Genomic DNA, 21,156 nt, shown 5'->3' on the forward strand with positions numbered 1-21,156 from the left:
GATATCCAATATTTCTAATGTAAGAGAAATAATGGAATTCCCTCCAGCTGAATAAACATATATTTTAAAAACTGCCATCTAATCATATATCGCTCTCAAGATTGGCTTAGGTACAGTATTTATGTAATCCGAAACCATTCTTATCAAATAATGAATCGACCTCTCAGATGCTTCATTAAAATGAAATCGTTTACTATTACACAATTAAGTACGTTATGATGCTGATGCCTACGCTAGCAAAATATTATGTTTTACATCATGTTGATTAATTAAAAAGTTTGATACGTACATTAAAGGAAAAGGAGAATACGGAAGCAGAAAGCTTTAAAATAATAAGCGGTTTAGTTAAAGCTGGAATTTACGAGTATGTTGATTGTAAATTATAATCATCAGCCGGAAGACGTCCACTGCTGAAAATTTAAAAAAGGGGCTCCCCCTTAGTACCCCATAATGAACGACTACTCGCCAAACTAGAAAGCAGTTTCTTCATATATTTTTTTTTGTGTTAATTTGCTATACAGGGTGTAAAATTCATATAGGTCAGTATGGGAAAGTCTAAAACTATAAGACATACGTATACCTGTTCTTAGGAACCATGTCATCGATTATAGTAACAAAAAAAACTGCATTCATGCATTAAAAAAAACACGTACTCAGTTCGGGAATCGAACCCAGTCGTTTTGAAAAATAAAACATACATTATTTCTATTTGGATATCGATAGTGTAGGTTATAAGCAATAAATGTTACTCGAACTATTAAACACGGTATCTTGAATGAATAAACTGCATTGTATTTGATATTCTTTAATAATGTATTTTTTTTTTCAAAACGTCCGGGTTTGATTCTCGTGCTGAATACAAGTTTTTTACACCCACATATCGTAAAAATGTAGGCAAAGTTCTTGGTACACAATAATAATTCATAGGAAAATTTGGTACATTTTGCATTGGGCTTGTACTTAATACCTAAGGGCGCGCGGAGCCTGCCCACGGCTCGCCCTCGCTCTCAGCGGTTTTGTTTACGCGCAATTAATAACGGCGTGTTTAATGTCCTGGAATTCCGTTACATGAGAATTGCTGTTTAGCATTCAACTTTGGACACCTACCGACGAACTTCAGCATGTTAATAACTATAAAGTTTAACGAGGGTGTGTTTTTTAAGCCGGGTCTCCACTGAGCGAACCACCTTGCGAGGTAAGAGAATGAGGCATGATTTTGTTCGACACAGAGCTTAAAATCACACTGAAAATGGCTGCCGCGTGCAGTGGCTCGCTCAGTGGAGACTCGGTTTTAGAGCAATGTTAGACTAAAGTAGAGGCGTTCCAGTTAACAATCTACCAACTTAGAAAAGTTCGATACCTATGTAAGTATAAATTCGCACAAAGCGTTTTGCTTCTTCTTCTTCTTAAGATGCCTCTCCGACTAGCGAATGTAGGCAGTCAGTTCTGAATATTTCTCCCTGTCTCTCGCGAGGGGAAATAAATGGGCAGCACTCGCTATGCCGGTTCACTTCCGAAGATTCCTCAGCCAAGACTTCTTTCGTCGGCCTACGTGTCATTTGCCAACGACTTTTGCCAGCGACTAAAGCGTTTTTGGTGTGGAGTGGAATGTTCTGCCAGCTTCTGTGTTCCCTGATTGCTACAATCGGGCCGTCTTCAAATCTAGGGTGAATGCGCATTTATTAGGCAGGCGTGCGCCATCTTATTAATTAGGCAGGCGTGCGCCATCTTATTGTTAGACCACATCTTTGCTTACTATCAGGCGCGATTGTTGTCAAACGCAAACCTATTTCAATGTAAAAAGATTCTGTGAATATTTTAAGCGTCTACCTGTTGCCGTTATTAATATCAGGCAAAACACGGTAAAACAATAACGTTTGTTGTATAGGAGCCCCCCTTAAATATTTATTTTATTCTGTTTCTAGTATTTATTGTTATAACGGCCACAATAATACATAATCTGTGAAAATTTCAAGTGTCTAACTATTACGGCTCAAGAAATAGAGCCATGTGACAGACGGATGGACAGCCAGACAGCGGAGTCTCAGTAATAGGGTTCCGTTGGCACCCTTTGGGTACTTTGGGGCTGAAGCGATTTTTTACCAAACATAGCTAAGAAACACCGCAAGGCAACACGCTTTTACGTAAAAATTGCATGAAAATCGGTCCATCAGTTTGAGAGCTACGATGCCAGAGACAGACAGACATTGGCGTTAAACCTATAACATCCCTTTTTATTGCGTTGGAGGTTAAAAAACTTAATGAAATCTAGTAGACACGTACTCGTGTCAATCTAAGTTCAAGCTAACAGAACTGGCGAACAGCATCGTGTGTAATTTTATCCGAACCATTTGGAGCCACTTTTGACCCCCTCATAACTCTAAAACTATTTCACATAATAAACATGTCAAATTTGGCTCTTATATTGAGACTTGCGAATTCGTATATGAGAACTAGCCAAGTCAGACCTTAGGCTTCAATATATTACACTGTTTTAAGTTATGAGACGAAATCATATTTAATGTTGTTATAAATAAATTTCAGGACTGACCATTGAACTTGGCACCCATTTAGATCTCATTTCTTTTGTCGTTGAAGTCAACAACCAAGGCATATATCATAATATTGAACTTAGCTCTCATTTCATATTTATGTTTTGATGGGATAAGTACTAATTTATTGACACTTCAAATTTATTCTCCTCTATAAGAATGACTCCTTTGTCGAAGCGATAAAGCGTGTTCAAATATTATATTCAAGAGTACCCACTCCAATAAGTTGGATGCTGACTGTCAGTTCGTTCAACAAAGCCAATGTATCATAGTGTGACACTTGAAATGTATCGACTCTAGCTTATAAGCTTAGAGCATTAAACGAAAAGGAGAGCTCAATCCACCGGGCTATCCCTCTGCTAAAAGAGTACGATCGGCTGTCATACCCTTTGTTATGTGTGAGTGTGATACCTTTGTTATGTGTGAGTGTGATACCTTTGTCCTGTCAAAATTAACCGTTTTTTTGCACTGTTTTTTTTTTGTATATAAATTAGTGCTCATGACACATCCCTGTGGCTTAATCCTTGACTGTACGAGACGTGGGAATCTGGCGTTGAACTAGGCAAACACCAAAAACATCAACATTTGCATATTATCCCTTCATAAAAATACCCCGGGGACATTCCTCGCCGATTTTCTCGCGGTACACGCGTATATCGTAAATTGCCCTTTAGTTATTTATTCGGGACCTACCGAGGTTCACTTGTCATGCCATTGGATACTTTGATTTCTCTTTGCTGCCGAATTTGCTGGGTACCTATTAAGAATATGCAAAGGGAATTGATGGGAAGGCTCTTAGATAAAATCCTTTTTTATTTTCGTTCAGCCACCTAAATACAGAAACCATTAAATAGTTTAATATCAGAATCAAAATCACTGTAGCGAAACAGCTAGGTAGAATATAAGTATACCTACATGTAGAAATTTATTAATTAATGTATTTTTACTATCTCATTGCGTAAAGTAACAAAGGAATAGAAAGCAAACGCATAATTTATGACATGGCAATGAATATACGTACCTACTATATTCACTTCTATTTAGGGAAATAGAGTTCCCGTTGGATTTGAAGCCGAAAGATAAAAGTTTTCCTTATGTAGTGACCTGCTTGTAACTTTGCTTTAGGTTTTTTTAAGATTCTATCGAGATATGAACTTATAGGTTGTACCTTGTTTTGCCTAACAATTTTTTGCCTATTTTCAGTTTGCCTAATGTTAGATAAACTAATATTACTTAACCTAATTTTCATTTTAGTGAAAGTCATTTTACATACAACTTACTTTACATAATTTTGTTTCGCCTAATTTTAAACTACCTCATTTTTTTTGTAGGTATAAACTCATTTGATATAATGTTTGACAGACATAATTATATTTTGCCTAACAAACATGTCACTTCCTTTTTTATAAACTGATTTCGTATAACGTTTGATTGATATAAATATTTTTTGTCTAAAATACATTTTGCATAATTTTATTTTGTTTAAACTTATTTCGTATAATGTTTGTCTGACATAATTTTATTTCGTGTAACATAAATGTCTGTTAATTTTATTTATTCTTATCACGGTTAATCCGAATACATAATGATAACGTTAGTTAATTCTAAAAAGTGTAGTATTATAAAATTAAATCGGTTATGGCGCTTCGCCGGCCGCTACCGCGGCACGCTCGCTTCGCTCGCTCGGCTCGCGCATTGTAGGGTCGCAGTTCTACCTAACGCTCCTCCTCGCTTCGCTCGTCGTCGTACCTATTCCCTGTATGTTTAGTATTGTTATTTGCTTGAACCAAATAAAAAATTAGTAGAATATTATGGATTGATTTATTTCAATTTTAACCTACCTAATTGACCTTTTTTATAATAATCATATAGGTACCAAAATTAGGTATAACGTTAGTAAGCAAAACAAATATTATGATAATTCAATATTAGACAATCCAATGTTAGTTAAAACGTTATTCGGCTGTATGATGATTAGTTAAAATGAGAATCGACAAAGTGAGTTTTTGATAAAATAATATTCGGCAAAACAAGAGTTATGCAAATGATATTAGTTAAAACGTTATTCGGCTATATGATGATTAGTTAAAATAAGAATAGACAAAGTAAATTTTCGTTAAAATAATAATCGACAAAATAAGAGTTATGCAAATGATCACTTAGTATAAATGAAAATTCGACAAAATAAAAATTATGAATAATGAAAGTATAGAAATTGACTTTAGACAAACTATTCATTACAGTAAAAGTTGTTAGACAAAGTGAAATTAGGCAAAACATTTTTAGACAAGTCAAGGGAATACCGAACTTATAGGTAGGTAGTGATCTGACATAATGTTCGATATAGACATAGTGTGTGATCCCCGCAAGGACATAGTTTATAGTTCCCAGATAACGATAAACGAATTCTTCGTAGACAGTCTCAAGCAACAGCTGTTAACTATAACAGTTTTCTGTATGTTTTTACTTTAAAAACATACGTACCTACACGGCTAAAAGCGTAACTCACCTTTTGGCTTTGCCATTGTCGGATAATAACAAACTGCGTAGCCTTGCGCATCTTCATCCCTAACTTTATGTTTGATGGGTGTTGCGCATCTGTCCGCGGGCGCGTAGTTGCCGTGACACGGCACGGCACGGCGCGGCCGGGCGCCGCACTCGCCGCCCGACCGCTCGGCGCTGCGCACGCCGTCGCCCGCTGCTCGCCCGCAACTTACGCGCCTCTCAAAACATTCAGTGCGCCGATAAACATGTGCTAAGTGACAACTCCAACATGAAGGGCCGACACCAATTCCGCCGCAGGTTCAGCTTGCAACCATCCTTCTTGAAGGAGGAACACGAAGACGAAAGGAGGCCGCACAGGTATTCTTTTTAAATTTGTTTATGTTAATGCTACGATCGTTGTAGTGGGTCTACGAGCGCATCTCGTAGCGGGAGCGTAGATATTCAATTTTAGGGCTCGACGCACGGTATTGTCCGAAGTCAGATCAAAAGTTTAGACGCTTAAGAAATTAAGCCCCACTCTTTGATAGTTCTTTGTAGCTCGTACATAATACGCTTGTAACTTAAGCCTCTGAAGTAGAGGGTGTTAGTAAATAAAGCTACGCTCCTTGTTAATATTTTATCCGCCCATTTCCGCATAGTTAGTGTTATCATTTTTCACGACGTAGTAATAAATACGAGTAGCCTCTATTTCCGCGGCTTGGATTGCTGCTGCTGCGTGCGTGCTCGCATATCTGCATTGTGTACAGTCACCAGCATTAATATCTGCCACAGCAGAGCGTGCAAAAATATCAGACACGTCCTTCCGGCCCTAGAAATAGAGTCGTATCAGATATTTATGCACGCTTGTTGTGTCAGATATTGGTGCTGGTAACTGTACGTTCAATAGATACGAAAACAAAAGAAGGACACTGACAAGATTAATGGCGAATACACATGGGGAAGTTAACTTGGAAACTGAAAGCAGATTCATATTTGATTGCGTGTGATCCAGCGGCGTGTCCGCCGGAGTATTGTGGAGGCTCGTCTTTGAGGCACGCTCGTTATCCGGCAATTTGCTACAATTTCACATAGAAGTTCAACAAAAACACGTAATTCTCTACCTTTTCAAACGATTCCTTTGCTAAAGGTTTACTGTAGACAATTTCTGGGTTTATTTCTTAACAATTATCCCGAACAATTGTTCGTTTTTTCATTCCTAAATAACAATAGAAAAAGGGCTGGAAGACAGTACGAAAACGTAATGTACTTAAATGGATTTACGAATTGCTGAGTTACTACTTTCAACTGAAATACTGAACTTACATTGTACCTATGCAAGAAAACTCTACTTAACCATGCAAAATTTTGCAAATTAAAGCAGAGTTATAATTTATGTTAATTCTATTACCAATTTATGAATTATTTAAATTACTGAACCCAAAAAGTTAGGGATAAGACGGTCCCTTGCAAAATTAGATCGGGGCGCAGCGAAACAGCGTTGTAAAACAATATGTATGTTACAAAAATTTGTATGTTGCAAAAATATGTATGTTGCAAAAATTCAAATTTTACTAATTTTAAAAACTTGTGAAATCTAAGTATCTATTTTAAAATAGATACTTAGATTTCACAAGTTTTATTATGTCCTTTTCTATATTGTCCTTTTTATAATATTTCTTTTAAATGATTGATTAAATGGTTGCAGGTAAAAATATACAGACTTACCTAATTAAAAAAATAGGAGAATGAAAAAACGTGAAAGCAAATATTAGCATGGTGTTGAAGCTTTGAATAAGTTAAACTAAAAAATAAAACTCCAATACAAAGCTGTGTTTGCTGAATCTCCTTTCATTATCACACGACCTACACAGTGTATACATACTAGATTTCAATCAAACTACTAAAAGTGGGACAAATTTGACTGACAAGATTTTATTTCAGATATACCCTGACACCGGGATTAAAATTACTTCTGCTATACCACTACAATATTAATTGTCATTAAAAATTCGTATTGACGTCATAATTTAATCTATAGCTCTTTGCGCTTATTACAAAGTCTGGAACCTAATTTCAGATCGATGATCTAAGTCTAGGCTAGAGGTATTTCTAAGTACCATTGGCTGAATAGAAATATATATTTCAATATTTATTTTTGCTCTATTTTTCGAGATCTAATCAATTTCTCCTCTCTACCACTCCAAGGTTGACTGGGACCCTTCAGGGATGCGTACTCGTACTTTGCACTTTTCTCTGTGTTAATCTTTTTGTGTTTCCTTTTTGTACAATAAAGAGTAAAAACAAACAAACAAATTGTCTTGCATGATTAATCTAAAGTGAAATACAGAGCCGTGTGGTGTCGCGTTAGAATTACACCTCTCCATTTCTTCCGTGGATGTCGTTAGAGGCAACTGAGGATATAGGTTAAGGTATACCGTAGGCGACAGGCTAGCAACCTGTCACTATTGTACCGTTTTTGTAAAACTTAAAACCTAAAATTGCTAAAAGTGGCTCCGAAGCGATAACATTTCGTGTGCTCTGCCTACCATTTGGGAATACAGGCGTGGTGTTTGTGTGTGTGTGTGTGTGTGTGTGTGTGTGTGTGTGAGTGTGAAATACAGAGAGTATAGTATTACCATTACCAGTTTAAGCTTTGAATTATCGTATAACAGGCCAAGGATACGTGACACGAGCAACACGACCGTTAACTAAAGCCTGAGAAAGGTCACGTCGGATACCTTCGTATCGTATTTTTATCAGAAATAGTTTTCGGCACGTTCGCCGAATCAGCATTTGCTGAGAGATACCTACATGACGTGTGATTTACAAGCCGATTGATACGGGTTGATATGTAGTACAGTCAGTTTTTCTTGTAGAAAAAAATAATCTTTTTGCTTATAGCCACTGATATCGCAGGATATAGGTAGGTACGACAGGGTGTTTGTTTAGTACTACTGCAATTTTCAACCTTTAGAAGTAAACTCTACCATAATAATATGATGTCTTAAAATTATTGCATTATTTTGATTGAACACCTCTGTAAAGATTTTTTGATAGGATTGTTCACTAAAAATAAAGTCACGCGCCTTTGATGCCATAAACTTTGAACACCGACCAATATACGGGAACATTAACATAAGATTAACTTCAAGACGCAGTGTATGTAAATACGGCATTTTAAACACATCTTCATGATCATATGTAAGACTCAAGTTTCTGGCGTTTTCTTTAGATCACTTTTCATCATTTCTTATTCATACTTAATATTATAAATGAGAAAGTAACTCTGTCTGTCTGTTACGCTTTCACGCCTAAACCACTGAACCAATTTTGATGAAATTTGGTACAGAGATAGAATAGACCTTGGGAAAGAACATAAAAATAGGGGATGAAAGTTTGTATGCTGGAAGTTCGTTGCTGTCGAAGATAAAACCATGAAACTTGGCATTTAGGCACTCAACAAGAAATAAATCGATATTTGTTTGAGCTTTTTCGAAAATTCGACCTGTGAGGGGATGAAATAGGGGATGAAAGTTTATACGGAAGGTCGTCATTATCGAAGATAAATTGATGAATCTTTATTAAACTTGCCACTCGAGCGCGTAATAAGAGATAAATAAGAATAAGAATAAGAATGGTTTATTGTCTGATAAAAATAGATACACATACAGAAATAGATGTTTGTTCGAGCATTTTTTTTATTCTTCCTGTGAGGGGGTGAAATAGGGGATGAAAGTTTACATGGAAGATCGTCATTATCGAATATAAATCGATGGTTCTTTATGAAACTTGGTAGATATTTGTTCGAGCGTTTTTGAAAATTTTACCTGTGAGGGGATGAAAGATTATGTAACACCGTCAGAATCAGCAGAGATAAAGCGATGAATCCATGAAACTCGGCATTTACGCATTTAATGAGATACAAAAAGATATTTGTTTTTTTTTAATTCTACCTATGGCAGGATGAGATAGGGGATGAAAGTTTATATGGAAGGTCGTCAATATCGAAGATAAATCGACGAATCTTTGTGTTTGGGTATTTGATGTGAACTAAAAAAAAAACGATTAAATGCGAGTCGTTTTTTTTTGAATATCCAGTGTTAGCAGAGCCCCTCTCTTAAGCAAAATGTATGAAATGTAAGGTAATTTTAGATGGCTTATTGACAAGGACAGCCAGACATGAAATATTATGATTTTCAGATTTTTCTTATTGATCTTATCAACCTTCATACAAAATTTCAAGTTTCTAGAACAGCCGGAAGAAGCCATTAATTCTTCGGTTAAGGCGATTGTAGCTTTTGATTGCTTTGACTTCTAAGTCAAAGCAATCAAAATTTCGATGTTTAATTTTTTCTCAGCTCATGGGACTGTAGACCTGAGTTTAAGGTTTTCATTTCAACTTAATACCTCCGCGCGTTTCCGAGATAAAGGGTCTTGACGGACAGACGGACGGACGGACAGCAAAGTGATCCTATAAGATTTCAATTTTTTATCTTTTAAAACCCTAAAAAACATTTGTTCTTGCGGTCCAATTCATAATTGCAAGCAAATTACTATATTAAGTATATTTATCGGAAACATGTATCCCGTCCCGGGTGTGTGATCCCGGGTTCGATTCCCGTGTCGGGGCAGATATTTGTATGAAAAATACGAATGTTTGTTCTCGGGGCTTGGGTGTTTAATATGTATTTAAGTATGTATCTATATCAATATAAGTATATTTATCCGTTGCTTAGTACCCATAACACAAGCTTTTGCTAAGCTTACTTTGGGACTAGGTCAATTGGTGTGTTAGCAGGGTAAAATAATACACGTTGTATCGCTTAAGTGTGACTACCCGCCAAATATTTATGTTTTACCAAAAAATGGAAAAACAAAAGAAATGGTATAGTAAAATATTTTATTTTCACTAAACCGCAGAAGTTTCTATATGTAGGTGTTATTGTCAGAATAGGTATCCGAAAAAAAATTAATAATTCCCAGAATTACTATTCCACGCGGACGAAGTCGCGGGCAAAAGCTAGTAATAATAGTATTTTATGCAACTGTATCGTAATAGGGGTCCTTAAAACACGAGTGTGGGTTTATGAAACGAGGCGTAGCCGAGTTTCATAATAGGGTCACATGAGTGTTTTAAGGCCTAATTATGTACAGTTGCATGCAATATTTTATCTATATCCATATATTAAATCCTCTATCATGTGTTCAAGAACCATTGAGAATGACCTGCATTAACGAGAACTAGGTAGGTATGTCTGCCCCACGAGCTGCGCCCGCGGCGCGCGCGACGACCTGCTGCTGCACGTGTCATTACCATCATTACCTATGGTTTTTGAACGCATAATTGAGGATTTACTATATGGGTGTAGATAAATAAATATTAATGATTCCCACAATACAGAATACTCTATATTCATAAGAGTAGCAATTTAGAAGTATTGCGCATATATTCTTATTCTATATAAAATATTCTGCACATATACATTGTGAACTTAGTCATTTTAATTGTATGTATTTTGACCAATATGAGAAACGTGCTTTATGAATTTTGATTAGGTATTATTTATTTTAACCATTATATTTTCCAATTTTCGATATTTTAACTGTATGTATTTTGACCGATATGTATTTCAAATTTATACATTATAATACGTACCCATAGGCAAAGATTGCGTGCTCAAAGTGGTGAAAGAAGCCGCAGGTGGAAGTAGTATGCAAAACTAAGCGCAGTTTGTATTTTTAGCGGTACACAGGCACACTAGCAGCATGAGTAATGTGAGCCAAACAGCTTTGTACCTGGCGGTATTCAACACTATCACGCATTTCAAGTGCCTCTTAGCCTACAGTGATATCATCGCTGGGTGAAATGTACTTATTTATGAAGCTTGAAGAATCGTACACACTTCACGATTACGCACGCGATGTGATGCTTCTTATTCTATGTTATGACAACCACTTGAACACGATTCTTGACAAAAAACGAAGAGATGCGCATACAAAGTACTTTAGTGATTTTAAGATTTTTTTCGACAATTGTGAATCTACGAGTGCCTATTATAAAGTTAAACGGTTGAACTCACGATTATAAGTCAGAAACGGTTCGACTAGTTTCGATCGTTTCGGAAGGTCTTTTTCACAGGTGAGTGCGTTCACGACGGTGGCGCCCCGCACTGAGCACCTATGAAATCCACCTTCCGAAAAGATCGAAACAAGTCAGACCATTCCCTCCTTATAACCGTGAATTAAACCGTTTATTTTTTGTAATTTATTAAAAAATCACATGAAAGCTCTGAGTCAACATTCTTGGTTAATGTGCAGTGGAATAGGCTACTGCGTCAGCTGACGCGTCAGTGGGTTTGTGAACTATCCATTTATGTGAAAATAAAACCGCCAACGACGCACCTCCTTTCAGCGACTTTTGATTATCGCCCATTCATCCGGAATTAATGTTTTTTAAAAGGCATCAGGGCTTCGACCGACACCGGCGGAGGGCACAGCCGTTATAATATAGCCGAGACATTGTTCCAAAATTAGTCTATCGGCGTGTAAACTAATAACCTTTTGTTTTTCGTTGATCAAAAAAGCTTTGTTCGTAAAAATAAATGGGGAGTGAATGATCAAGCCCGAAATCAGGAGCTTTTCGACATAAGATTCCTGATTGAACTGGTTTAATTTTATTTGTTTTAAATAAGAACATACTTACATACAAGATATCTATTTATGTATGTATCTTATGTAGTAGTAAAACTGTGTAGTATACGAGTATCTTTGTAGCGGTCCGAGGGTCAAAATCAGCGCTGGGTTGTTTATTAACGCTTCAGCGTTATGCTGAGCCAGTGTCCGATTCACAACCGCAATGAATGAGACATTTATTTATTTATTTATTCCAACAAAAAATTACAGCATTACAGTTAGACACCAATGCGCAGTAAAATTCAAATTATACAAAACAAAAAGACATAAAATACATTAAAAAAACTATGAATAGTTAGGGATTTTTGAACGTCGTCTTTGTCGTGTCGTGTTTGTTGTGTCTTGTGTTGTGATTGTGAATAAATGTATTTTCTTTCTTTTTTTGTTTTACAAGTGCACGTATATTAACTAACTAGTGAAATACCATAATATACCTACTATTTTTATCCCGGAAACTCTCCGTTCCTTAGGGAAATCTAAGATACCGCAGTACTGCATAAAGTTATTTTAGCAACACGTCCGCAAACGAGTTTCACTTCACGTACAACCTTTGTGACAGTCGTAGGTAGTAGAATATATAAGGAATCCCCAAAAACTGCAATACAAGTTTATGACCGTAAACTGTCATTTATAAAAGACCTAACATGTGTTGAACATAATTATATTTAGCCATCTTTTTTGTGGTAACATGATTAGGGTTTAAAACACATTTAGTACGAGAACATTCGTGCCTTGCCAGTAGAGATTAAGGCAACAATACGACGTACTTGAGAGTACTGTGATCTCATTATTTATTAAGCTACTTTAAGTCCTATATCAGGTGTAATTCAATTTCTCTAAGCGATTTAAATAGTATCACGCTGAAGAAATGATTTAAGTACTTAAAGCATTGTGTACCTACTATGGCTGAATACTTAATAACTTTTCTAAGCTGCTGAACTCAAATATATTAATATTATATTTATTAATACAGATGATCTGGTTGGGCTTTGGTTGGGCTGGTAGGATAAGTAATAAGAGTGCATCAAATAATATAAAGTGTGATGTTGAATGGGAGGTTGGTAGGTTAGGTTAGAGGGGATTACAAGTTATGGGCGAGCTGATATACACGCGCAATTATAAAACTAAATTATGATTATAAATGAACTAGAAAATAGGTATTTGGCGTGATCGAGAAAACTTGGATTAGGTTTACTAATTTGGCACCTGATTTCTGCTTAACAAAATTTACTTCAACCATTAAGACTGGATAGTGAGCATCCTCTGTTTGTCAGTAATTTGCTTTGATACAGAATAATTTATACCCAGAAAAATATCAGCTTCAAACGATAGCTCGTAGGCGACATGGCACTGTAATTAAGTAGATTATTTATTTATCGAAAACATATTATTCTATCGCAATAGGAACAAATTACAACATTTAAATAATTGAGTTAAACCCACTTGCAATTTACAGCCTACTTACGCGTTGCGTCGCTTTACGTAGCAGACCGTGTGAATATTTCTTACTTAGCGCCGAAAGTTTGAATTTTTACGTGGGAAGAAACTGGCCTACTTCCGCCAACGTAAAGTAAATCTCAAAGACCTTTTATCGCGATTCTTGCTTATAAAAGGTTGTTAGTTATTTACAAGTGACTAATATAAGAATATTAGGTAAGTACGTACCTTTTAAGGTGGCGATGTGTTTACTTACATGAAGTATTTTTCGGTTCGATTATCATACAAAGCTTGTACAAAGCTGATATGACACTCATTGTGTGACGACAACTCGTTACGTTTATACTTTAGCATAATAATTGCGAATGTAACCGCAGCATCGCGGGTTGTGTCGAGTACGTTGAACTTGCAAGTGGCAAAGTGACAAGAAACTCATGTAACTTAACCAAAGCTGTTTTCTGAGAATAAGGTAATTTTTACATGAAAAAACCAGCCAAGAGCGTGTTGGACACGCCCAAAATAGGGTTCCGTAGCCATTACGAAAAAATTAAGTAATATTTTTCTAAGGAGTTCGTATTTTATACGGAATCTTCCAAGTTTAGGTATATTTTATACCTTAGGCTGCTATTTAAGAGTAAAACTACTAATAATTCTCAAGGAAACCTTGCCGTTATATTCTTACTACCATCCACCTACCGGTTTAGATCTTAGAGGGGGGGCGCTCGATTTTAATGAAAATTTGCACTTTAAAGTTGAATAATTCGCAAAAAATTGCTTAAAAAAGTACCTACTGTCGTTTTTTAATGACTATATTAAATTTTATAATGACAGTCATTGAACAGTACTTTAGCGTTTTTTAACTCCCGAAAAAGAGGTGTTATCAATTGACTCCTATGTTTATCTGTTTGTTTGTCTGTAGCATCGTAGCTTTCAAAGGAATATACGGTTTTCCCTCCTTTTTTTAATACTATTAAAATAATAACTAAATTTACGTACCTACCTACACACAATATTTTCCTTTTCTATGGATATTTGTTTAATGCATTCCAAGTATCACTGCAGGTCTCTAAATACTGTATGTAGGTCATTGACCGACTACGCATTTTAGGTTAAGCTCAGAGAATTGGCAAGAGTCCAAAATGACACACCCTGATAAGTTGTGATTGCAGTGCGTGCCTTTTTATAGCCAAGCCCGGCCAAAACTTGTTTGAATCGGAATTTGGCTGCGTACAATCGATGTACTTCCAATATACACTTGGACGCTTAAAAGTTTTCTTTTCGGTCATACCACATACACGCCAATAACTTTCTGTTCAAAATAAAAAAAAAAATACAAATTTTTTGCTGACTGTACTTTTTGTAGACTTGCATTGTCATCCAACTTACATAGGTAAGTACACTAAAATTCAAGTCAATTAAACCACTGGAAGTGGGTAAAATGAACAAACATATAGGTCCGTGGAGGAGGTAAGGAGATACGTAGAAGAACAAGGGTCACCGACATAGCCAAGCGAATTAGCTCGTTGAAGTGGCAATGGGCAGGCCATATAGCACGGGGAACAGATGGTCACTGGAGCCGAAAGGTTCTCGAGTGGAGACCGCGGATCGGCAAGCGCAGCGTGCACCAACGAGATGGACGTATAACCTGATTAAAGTCGCGGGTTCACGGTGAATGCAAGCCGTTTCCAACCTAGGCAACTGGAGATCTATGGGGGAGGCCTTAGTCCAACAGTGGACGTCCTATACGACGATGATGATGATGTTGAAATATAGGTCCAAAAATTACACAATAATATAAACCACGTTTTAAGTACACCTAAAGCCTCTTTTCGTTTTCAAAACATAATGAGATGGATTGATTTCAAACCATATTTTTACAAAGTTCATCGCACTGTATTAAATTACCTACTTATACCATTCTAATATTTGTCGAAAATAAAATGATCGCAAAAAAATACTTTCACAACCAGATTTCATCGAAAACATTCATAATAATACCGGCAATAATTTATTGTCTACCAAAAATCTAATCTCGTTCATAAGATACGAATCAATGACAGCCTGATTGATGGAAGTTTCCCACAACTGGAACTGTCGACTAGTCTCCTTGCTAACATACGCACACACAGTAGCTGAATACAATATAAATTGGAGAGCGTGTTCTTTGGCATATTTGAAAATGTATTTTTTGTCGTGGTGATCGTTGCTTTGATAGTTGAACGGCTGTAGACACAAGGTGAAATTTTAAACGTATAAAATACAATGATTCTGATGAGTGCTTCTTGCCAAGTGAAATATCGGTAGATGGTGTTAGTATTCAGAGGTGTGTATGACGTTACAGTCTGCTTGCAATTGGCATATTTAGCTATTTAACCAATAACAAACGTGACGCCGTAAAAGCCGTGGTGGCCTAGTGGTTTGACCTATCGCTTCTCAAGCAGAGGGTCGTGGGTTCAAACCCCGGCTCGCACCTCTGAGTTTTTCGAAATTCATGTGCGGAATTACATTTGAAATTTACCACGAGCTTTGCGGTGAAGGAAAACATCGTGAGGAAACCTGCACAAACCTGCGAAGCAATTCAATGGTGCGTGTGAAGTTCCCAATCCGCACTGGGCCCGCGTGGGAACTTATGGCCCAAGCACTCTTGTTCTGAGAGGAGGCCTCTGCCCTGCAGTGGGACGTATATAGGCTGGAATGATGATGATGATGAAACGTGACGCAATTAGGATCATTAAAATGTAGTATATTGTTTAAATCATTCCGTTCAAAAATTAAATACTGTCGAGACCGTAAAGTTGAGGAATTTACCATTACCTTCCTAGCCACAGTCGGTTCCACGTGTTGGCAATAGTGTCAAAACATATGCACACCGGCGCGTGGAACTGCGCGACGGTTTGAAATCATTTGAATTACCCAGAAGGCCGGCCAAGGAGCAGAGCCACACGCCACACTCCTGCCCTCCTTCCGGCGGCGCGGTCCTGAGCAGAGCTCTATTTATTACGTGTTACCTATTATTTTCAATTTTCCTACAGTTCATATTTTATTGTTAATACTTTCCCTTTTGATATTATTTTATTATTACGTTCGTGTGCCTCTAAAATCCTTTTTAATTAATCTTCGAAGCCTCAGGAAGCGCACCTACATTAGTATGATTCATAATCAATTTCGCTATGAGTCTTTGGCAGTTGTATGGAACATCAATAGCACAAAGGTTTCACCCTGGTACGCGATTCAGTTTATTTGTCTGTAGAAGAACTTTAACAATGCTGCATGAGTCTCCTATATTACAACTATGCTAACTCACGATGAGTGCCATGAGTGTCACGTTTGATCGTCGCCGAAGAAACTGCTACGAATAGCGTAGATTTCACGTAGCTGTGCTACGCTGTAGCAAGAGATAATAGTCTACGGAGTTCACACGTTAAAGAAAGATCCTCTCTTACTAATATTATTAATGTGAAAGTTTGTGAAAATGTTTGGATATTTAGATGTTTGTTACTTAATCACATCTAAGCTGCTGAGCCGATTTGGATGAAATTCGCTATACAGATAGTTAGAGTCCTCGGGAAGGAAATAGGATAGTTTTTATCCCGGAAAATTGCATAGTTTTCTCGGGATAGCGATAAAAAAATACTACGCGGCTTAGTATTATTTATTTTGGGGAAAGATTTGATAATAATAAGTGCATCATTTTGACGTGACAGCAGGGAGTTGCAGTGAGTAGAGCATTCTAGGGCTTAAGGATAATTGGAAGATGCAGCGTGTCCCTCAACAAAATGGACCGACGATTTGGTAAAGGTCACAGGAATCAGTTGGATGCGAGCTGCCTTGAATATCTTCGTTCATCAGCTGTTATGATGATGGATGATGGTAATTTTAAAGTTAAGATTCAGATAAATTTCGTTGGTATCGCTATTTTAGGTATACCTTTTTTTTTCTACAGAAATGAAAAATTACCTATTGATACCTACGGGTACGGAAACCTAAGCTTAACTGAACGTTAAAAAATTCTATTTTCGACATGAGCACACATTATTAATAGGTTTCATCAAGGACGGAACTTATTTATGTAATGTACAAGCTCTTTTATAAAAAAATCCTATTCGTTCCCGCGTCAAATTTACAAAAGCAAACTCTGTCAGCAAATTCACTTTAGGCATCCCAAAGGTCAAAGTATGTAGGCAACTATTGAGCTTAACTTTTTTTAATGGCGTCCTCAACCCCTTCCATTATCGTTCCACACGACTGGCGCCCGACAGTAATATGAGGCCACACAATGTGCTATTTTCTACCTGACGGAGTAATGACTGCTCACCAACCTCACTTTCTGTAAAGGGATGTAAAAGTCTACGAGGCACACAAAAAATAAATGAATTTTGTTTTGTTTAACTAACCTGATGAAACCTAACTAAATTCTTGAAATTTATTATCATCTAGTTTTGGTCGAACAAGAATGCGATAATAAATCACATCATAAAAAACTTAATTAAGCTAAAAGTCCGAGTGCTCGACAGACGCCCAATGCCCAATAGACGACACCCTGCTGTCATCTCTATTGCTAATGACATAAGATTAAAGACGCCAACTACTGGGACCGTGACGAGCACTCTTACGTTTACCTTATCTTAAGTCATTTGAAAAAGTCATATTTATTTTAATTCTATTTTCAATAATTTATTGAATCAGGCGTTACTTTGCGGAGGTCCATAACAATCCGACTTAATTTAATAAATGAGAAAGTTTGTAAGTCTGTTTGTTACTTCATCACGTCTAAACCGCTGAATCAATTTGGATGAAATTCGGTATACAAATAGTTTGAATCTTGGGGAAGGTCATAGGATAGTTTTTTCCCGGAAAATTGCATAGTTCCCGCGGGATAGTGAAAACCGGAATCTACGCGGACGGAGTCGCGGGTAACGGTTAGTAAACTATAAACAATTGTTTTGCTCACCCGCGACATTACAATAGCTACGTCATGCAGCAAATGTGTCTTTATGCAGCTCCTCCACACTGTAAGACACACACAAGTCACAAAAACCTAAATATCACCGTAACCACACTACGCTGACGCGTTTCGAACTAAATCAGAGTTCATCCATGCTATCAGATGTTAAACTCTAACATCTGGACAAAAGCCAAACCACCAGTGGCAATTATAATTTTGTTAATAATTCTACAACAAGCGATAATTACGTATTGCAATTACGTAAGACTAATTTGCCAACCATTGGGACATCTACGAGCACTCGTACGTTTACCTTACTTAGCCGCCTCAGTTCGCTACTGGAAAGGTCACTTCTCACTACAATCTTTTCTGAATCAGTAGGGAAGTTGAAATTTCAGACTTTTCTTGTCCGTTTGAGCGTGTGATACTGTACGTATAATTAGTTGTTTATCTAGTTGAAAAATATTTATCATAATATGACCTTGAAAAAATAGTTTATAGCTTTCATTATGAGTAGTGCTCTTGTGATCGTTGAAAAAGGTTTATATTAATGTAAAATAAAACATTATTATAATAACTACGTAACAAATAAATAACTAATTATATGTATTACCACGAAAGTTTAAACCAAAACCGAATGATTGGTTAAACGCTAATCTCCATTATCAAAGTTCATCACGAATCGGTTGAATATTGCAGTAAAACCGTAACAAACCAACATACTCACAATCATAATTAGAATATTAGTTGATTAGGACATAAAATAACTTAGAGGCGAAAAATTTAAGTTTCTTACAGTTACTGACCTGGTATCGCATTGAGGGAGAGCAATACATTATTGTAACAAATTCTCGTACCTTCATAAACTTGCCTTTTTTTAAAGTGCGCTCTTTCCAATGCCTCGCCTTAATTCTGGTGTAAGCATCATATAATGTGGTATCACGTACCGTGTTGAACCACGCCGCGAATGTCAATTTTAACGACCAGTTTGTGCTGAAAACCCACATGTGAGCTTTATGGCGACGCCTAACGCGAGAGTGATACCTAATGGTCGGCTTTTAGCATTGTTTCTGATATAACGTGCCATCGGAATGACCAACTGGACTGCCTTAGGGGCCCAGGCCCTCGTTATCCTACTAATATTATAAAAGCGAAAGTTTGTGAGTGTGTATTTTGTTACTTCATCGCGCTAAAATTTTAGGACGAAATTGGATAAAATTTTATACGTTGGTAGCTGAACGTCTGGAATAGGTAACCCATAAGCTACTTTTTATTACAACATCCCCACGGGGATGGAAACAAATCTTGAAATTACCACCGCTGAGTTTAGAATCATAAAAATTTGCACGAGTGTTTTTAAAGCCACAAAAATGTAATTTTTGGGAATCCCCATAAGAATTCAGTAAAATTGCGGAATTTCAATTTAACTGTCTAATTATACGTGTGAAGTACGGGTAAGGTCTAAACTTATATAATACTATAAATGTGTTGCCAAATGTTTAAATATCATTGTTTTTTTAACTAAATAAAGGCAAACAAAACGTAATAAATAGCACAAAACAAATTCCTCACTCGTAGAGAGACGCAATAAAATACATTAATTAGCTACTCTCAGGGAACGTGGGATTAATCGTAGCTTTATTGTCAACTCGCTAACAAGTTTAATCTGCCTTCGAATCAGGCTCACAACATGAGCAAACTTTCTCAAACTTTGCCTCAACCATCCATAGTTCGAATTTTACGGCTCTAGCAATGTCTACGAAGACTCGGCACACTTCGTATTAGCAGGCAAACCGAAACAGCCACATCAATTGAGCCGATTAATAACGTAAGCTCTGCTGTTAATTTGTTCATTTATCACGCCTGCGTTTAATTAATAGCGGTGTTAAATCCTAATTGTATTTCAGCAGAAAATAGGGAAGGAAAAATGGGCGTTGTTATGTAGAACCATTAAGTGGCCGAATTCGTTTTTGAAAATAAATGTTATGTCATTGCTTATTGTTATGATAGGGGTGTTCTGAAAAGGAAGCCGCTGCGTGCATTCAGAGGAATATAAGTTGGCGCCGGCAAGGCGCTGTACTTCGAAAACATTATAGTCTCGTGTGTGCATAATGAGTGACGAAGAAACTAGAATTATGTATTTGATTGAGACTGTATTATTTACGAAATTAAAAAAAAAAGTCGTAATAGTCTAGTGGTTTGACCTATCGCATTTGAAGCATAGGTTCACGCCTCTGAGTTTTTCAGAAATATAACTTGAGCTATACGGAAAAGGAAAATGTCGTGAGAAAACTTCCACATAACTAAGAAAGAATTCAATGGTGTGTGTGAAGTTCTCAATCTACACTGGGCCCGTGTGGGAGCTACGGCCCAAGCCCTCTTATTCTCACGACTTCGAATTCGAGAATTCGTTCACAGCTACTATGCAATGAATGATTTGATTATCCTTTATACCTGTGTTATTTATGTATTGTATGTAATGTTTGTATTTATTTGTTTTGTATTTAGTTACAGATATATGAATGCTTGACATATTGCATATTAAGATTGGTTTTTTGGAATCTTTTTGTATTTTTTATTTCAATTCCAAATTTTTACTTTTACGGTCATCCCGTAAAACCTAAATTGAAAATACAAACTGAAATATAGATTCACAGAAAAACTATAAAAATAAGACCATCACTGGGAATCGAACCCAAGTCCTCGGTATTCCGTACCGCGTGCTATACCGCTACACCACTGATGGTCAACGGTACCGACACGAATTTCCCCTATGCACCTCATATCTCAGCTTGTTTGTTTTTTATTTAGCCACTTAAGCAGTGACGCTAGCGACATCTGTGCCGTAGCCCTCATCGAGAAATCAATCAATGAATGAGAATGAAAATGTATTATCAATATTGCATATTGTATATTTGGGGCATTTATATTTATTTAAATGTTTTGTTCTATTTTTCGATCCTTATTTTGATTGCTCTACTCTACCAACGGTTGACTGGTAGGGATCCCATCAGGGATAAGTCCGCATTTGTACTTAACACTTTA

The 21,156-nt window shown here is 36.8% G+C and overlaps 1 protein-coding gene across 1 annotated transcript in view; it reads left to right on the top strand.

Moving 5' to 3' along the window:
* Nucleotides 1–5,217: 5,217 nt before the first annotated feature.
* Nucleotides 5,218–21,156, top strand: part of LOC141428032 (ras-related protein Rap-2b) — a 33,981-nt gene continuing 18,042 nt past the window's right edge. The window contains exon 1 of the mRNA XM_074087722.1: nucleotides 5,218–5,414. Within this exon, the coding sequence (XP_073943823.1) occupies nucleotides 5,326–5,414 (89 nt within the window). The 5' untranslated portion in view covers nucleotides 5,218–5,325. The remainder of the gene's footprint in view (nucleotides 5,415–21,156) is intronic.

The sequence above is a fragment of the Choristoneura fumiferana genome, chromosome 5, assembly GCF_025370935.1.
Source record: "Choristoneura fumiferana chromosome 5, NRCan_CFum_1, whole genome shotgun sequence".
Taxonomy (NCBI): domain Eukaryota; kingdom Metazoa; phylum Arthropoda; class Insecta; order Lepidoptera; family Tortricidae; genus Choristoneura; species Choristoneura fumiferana.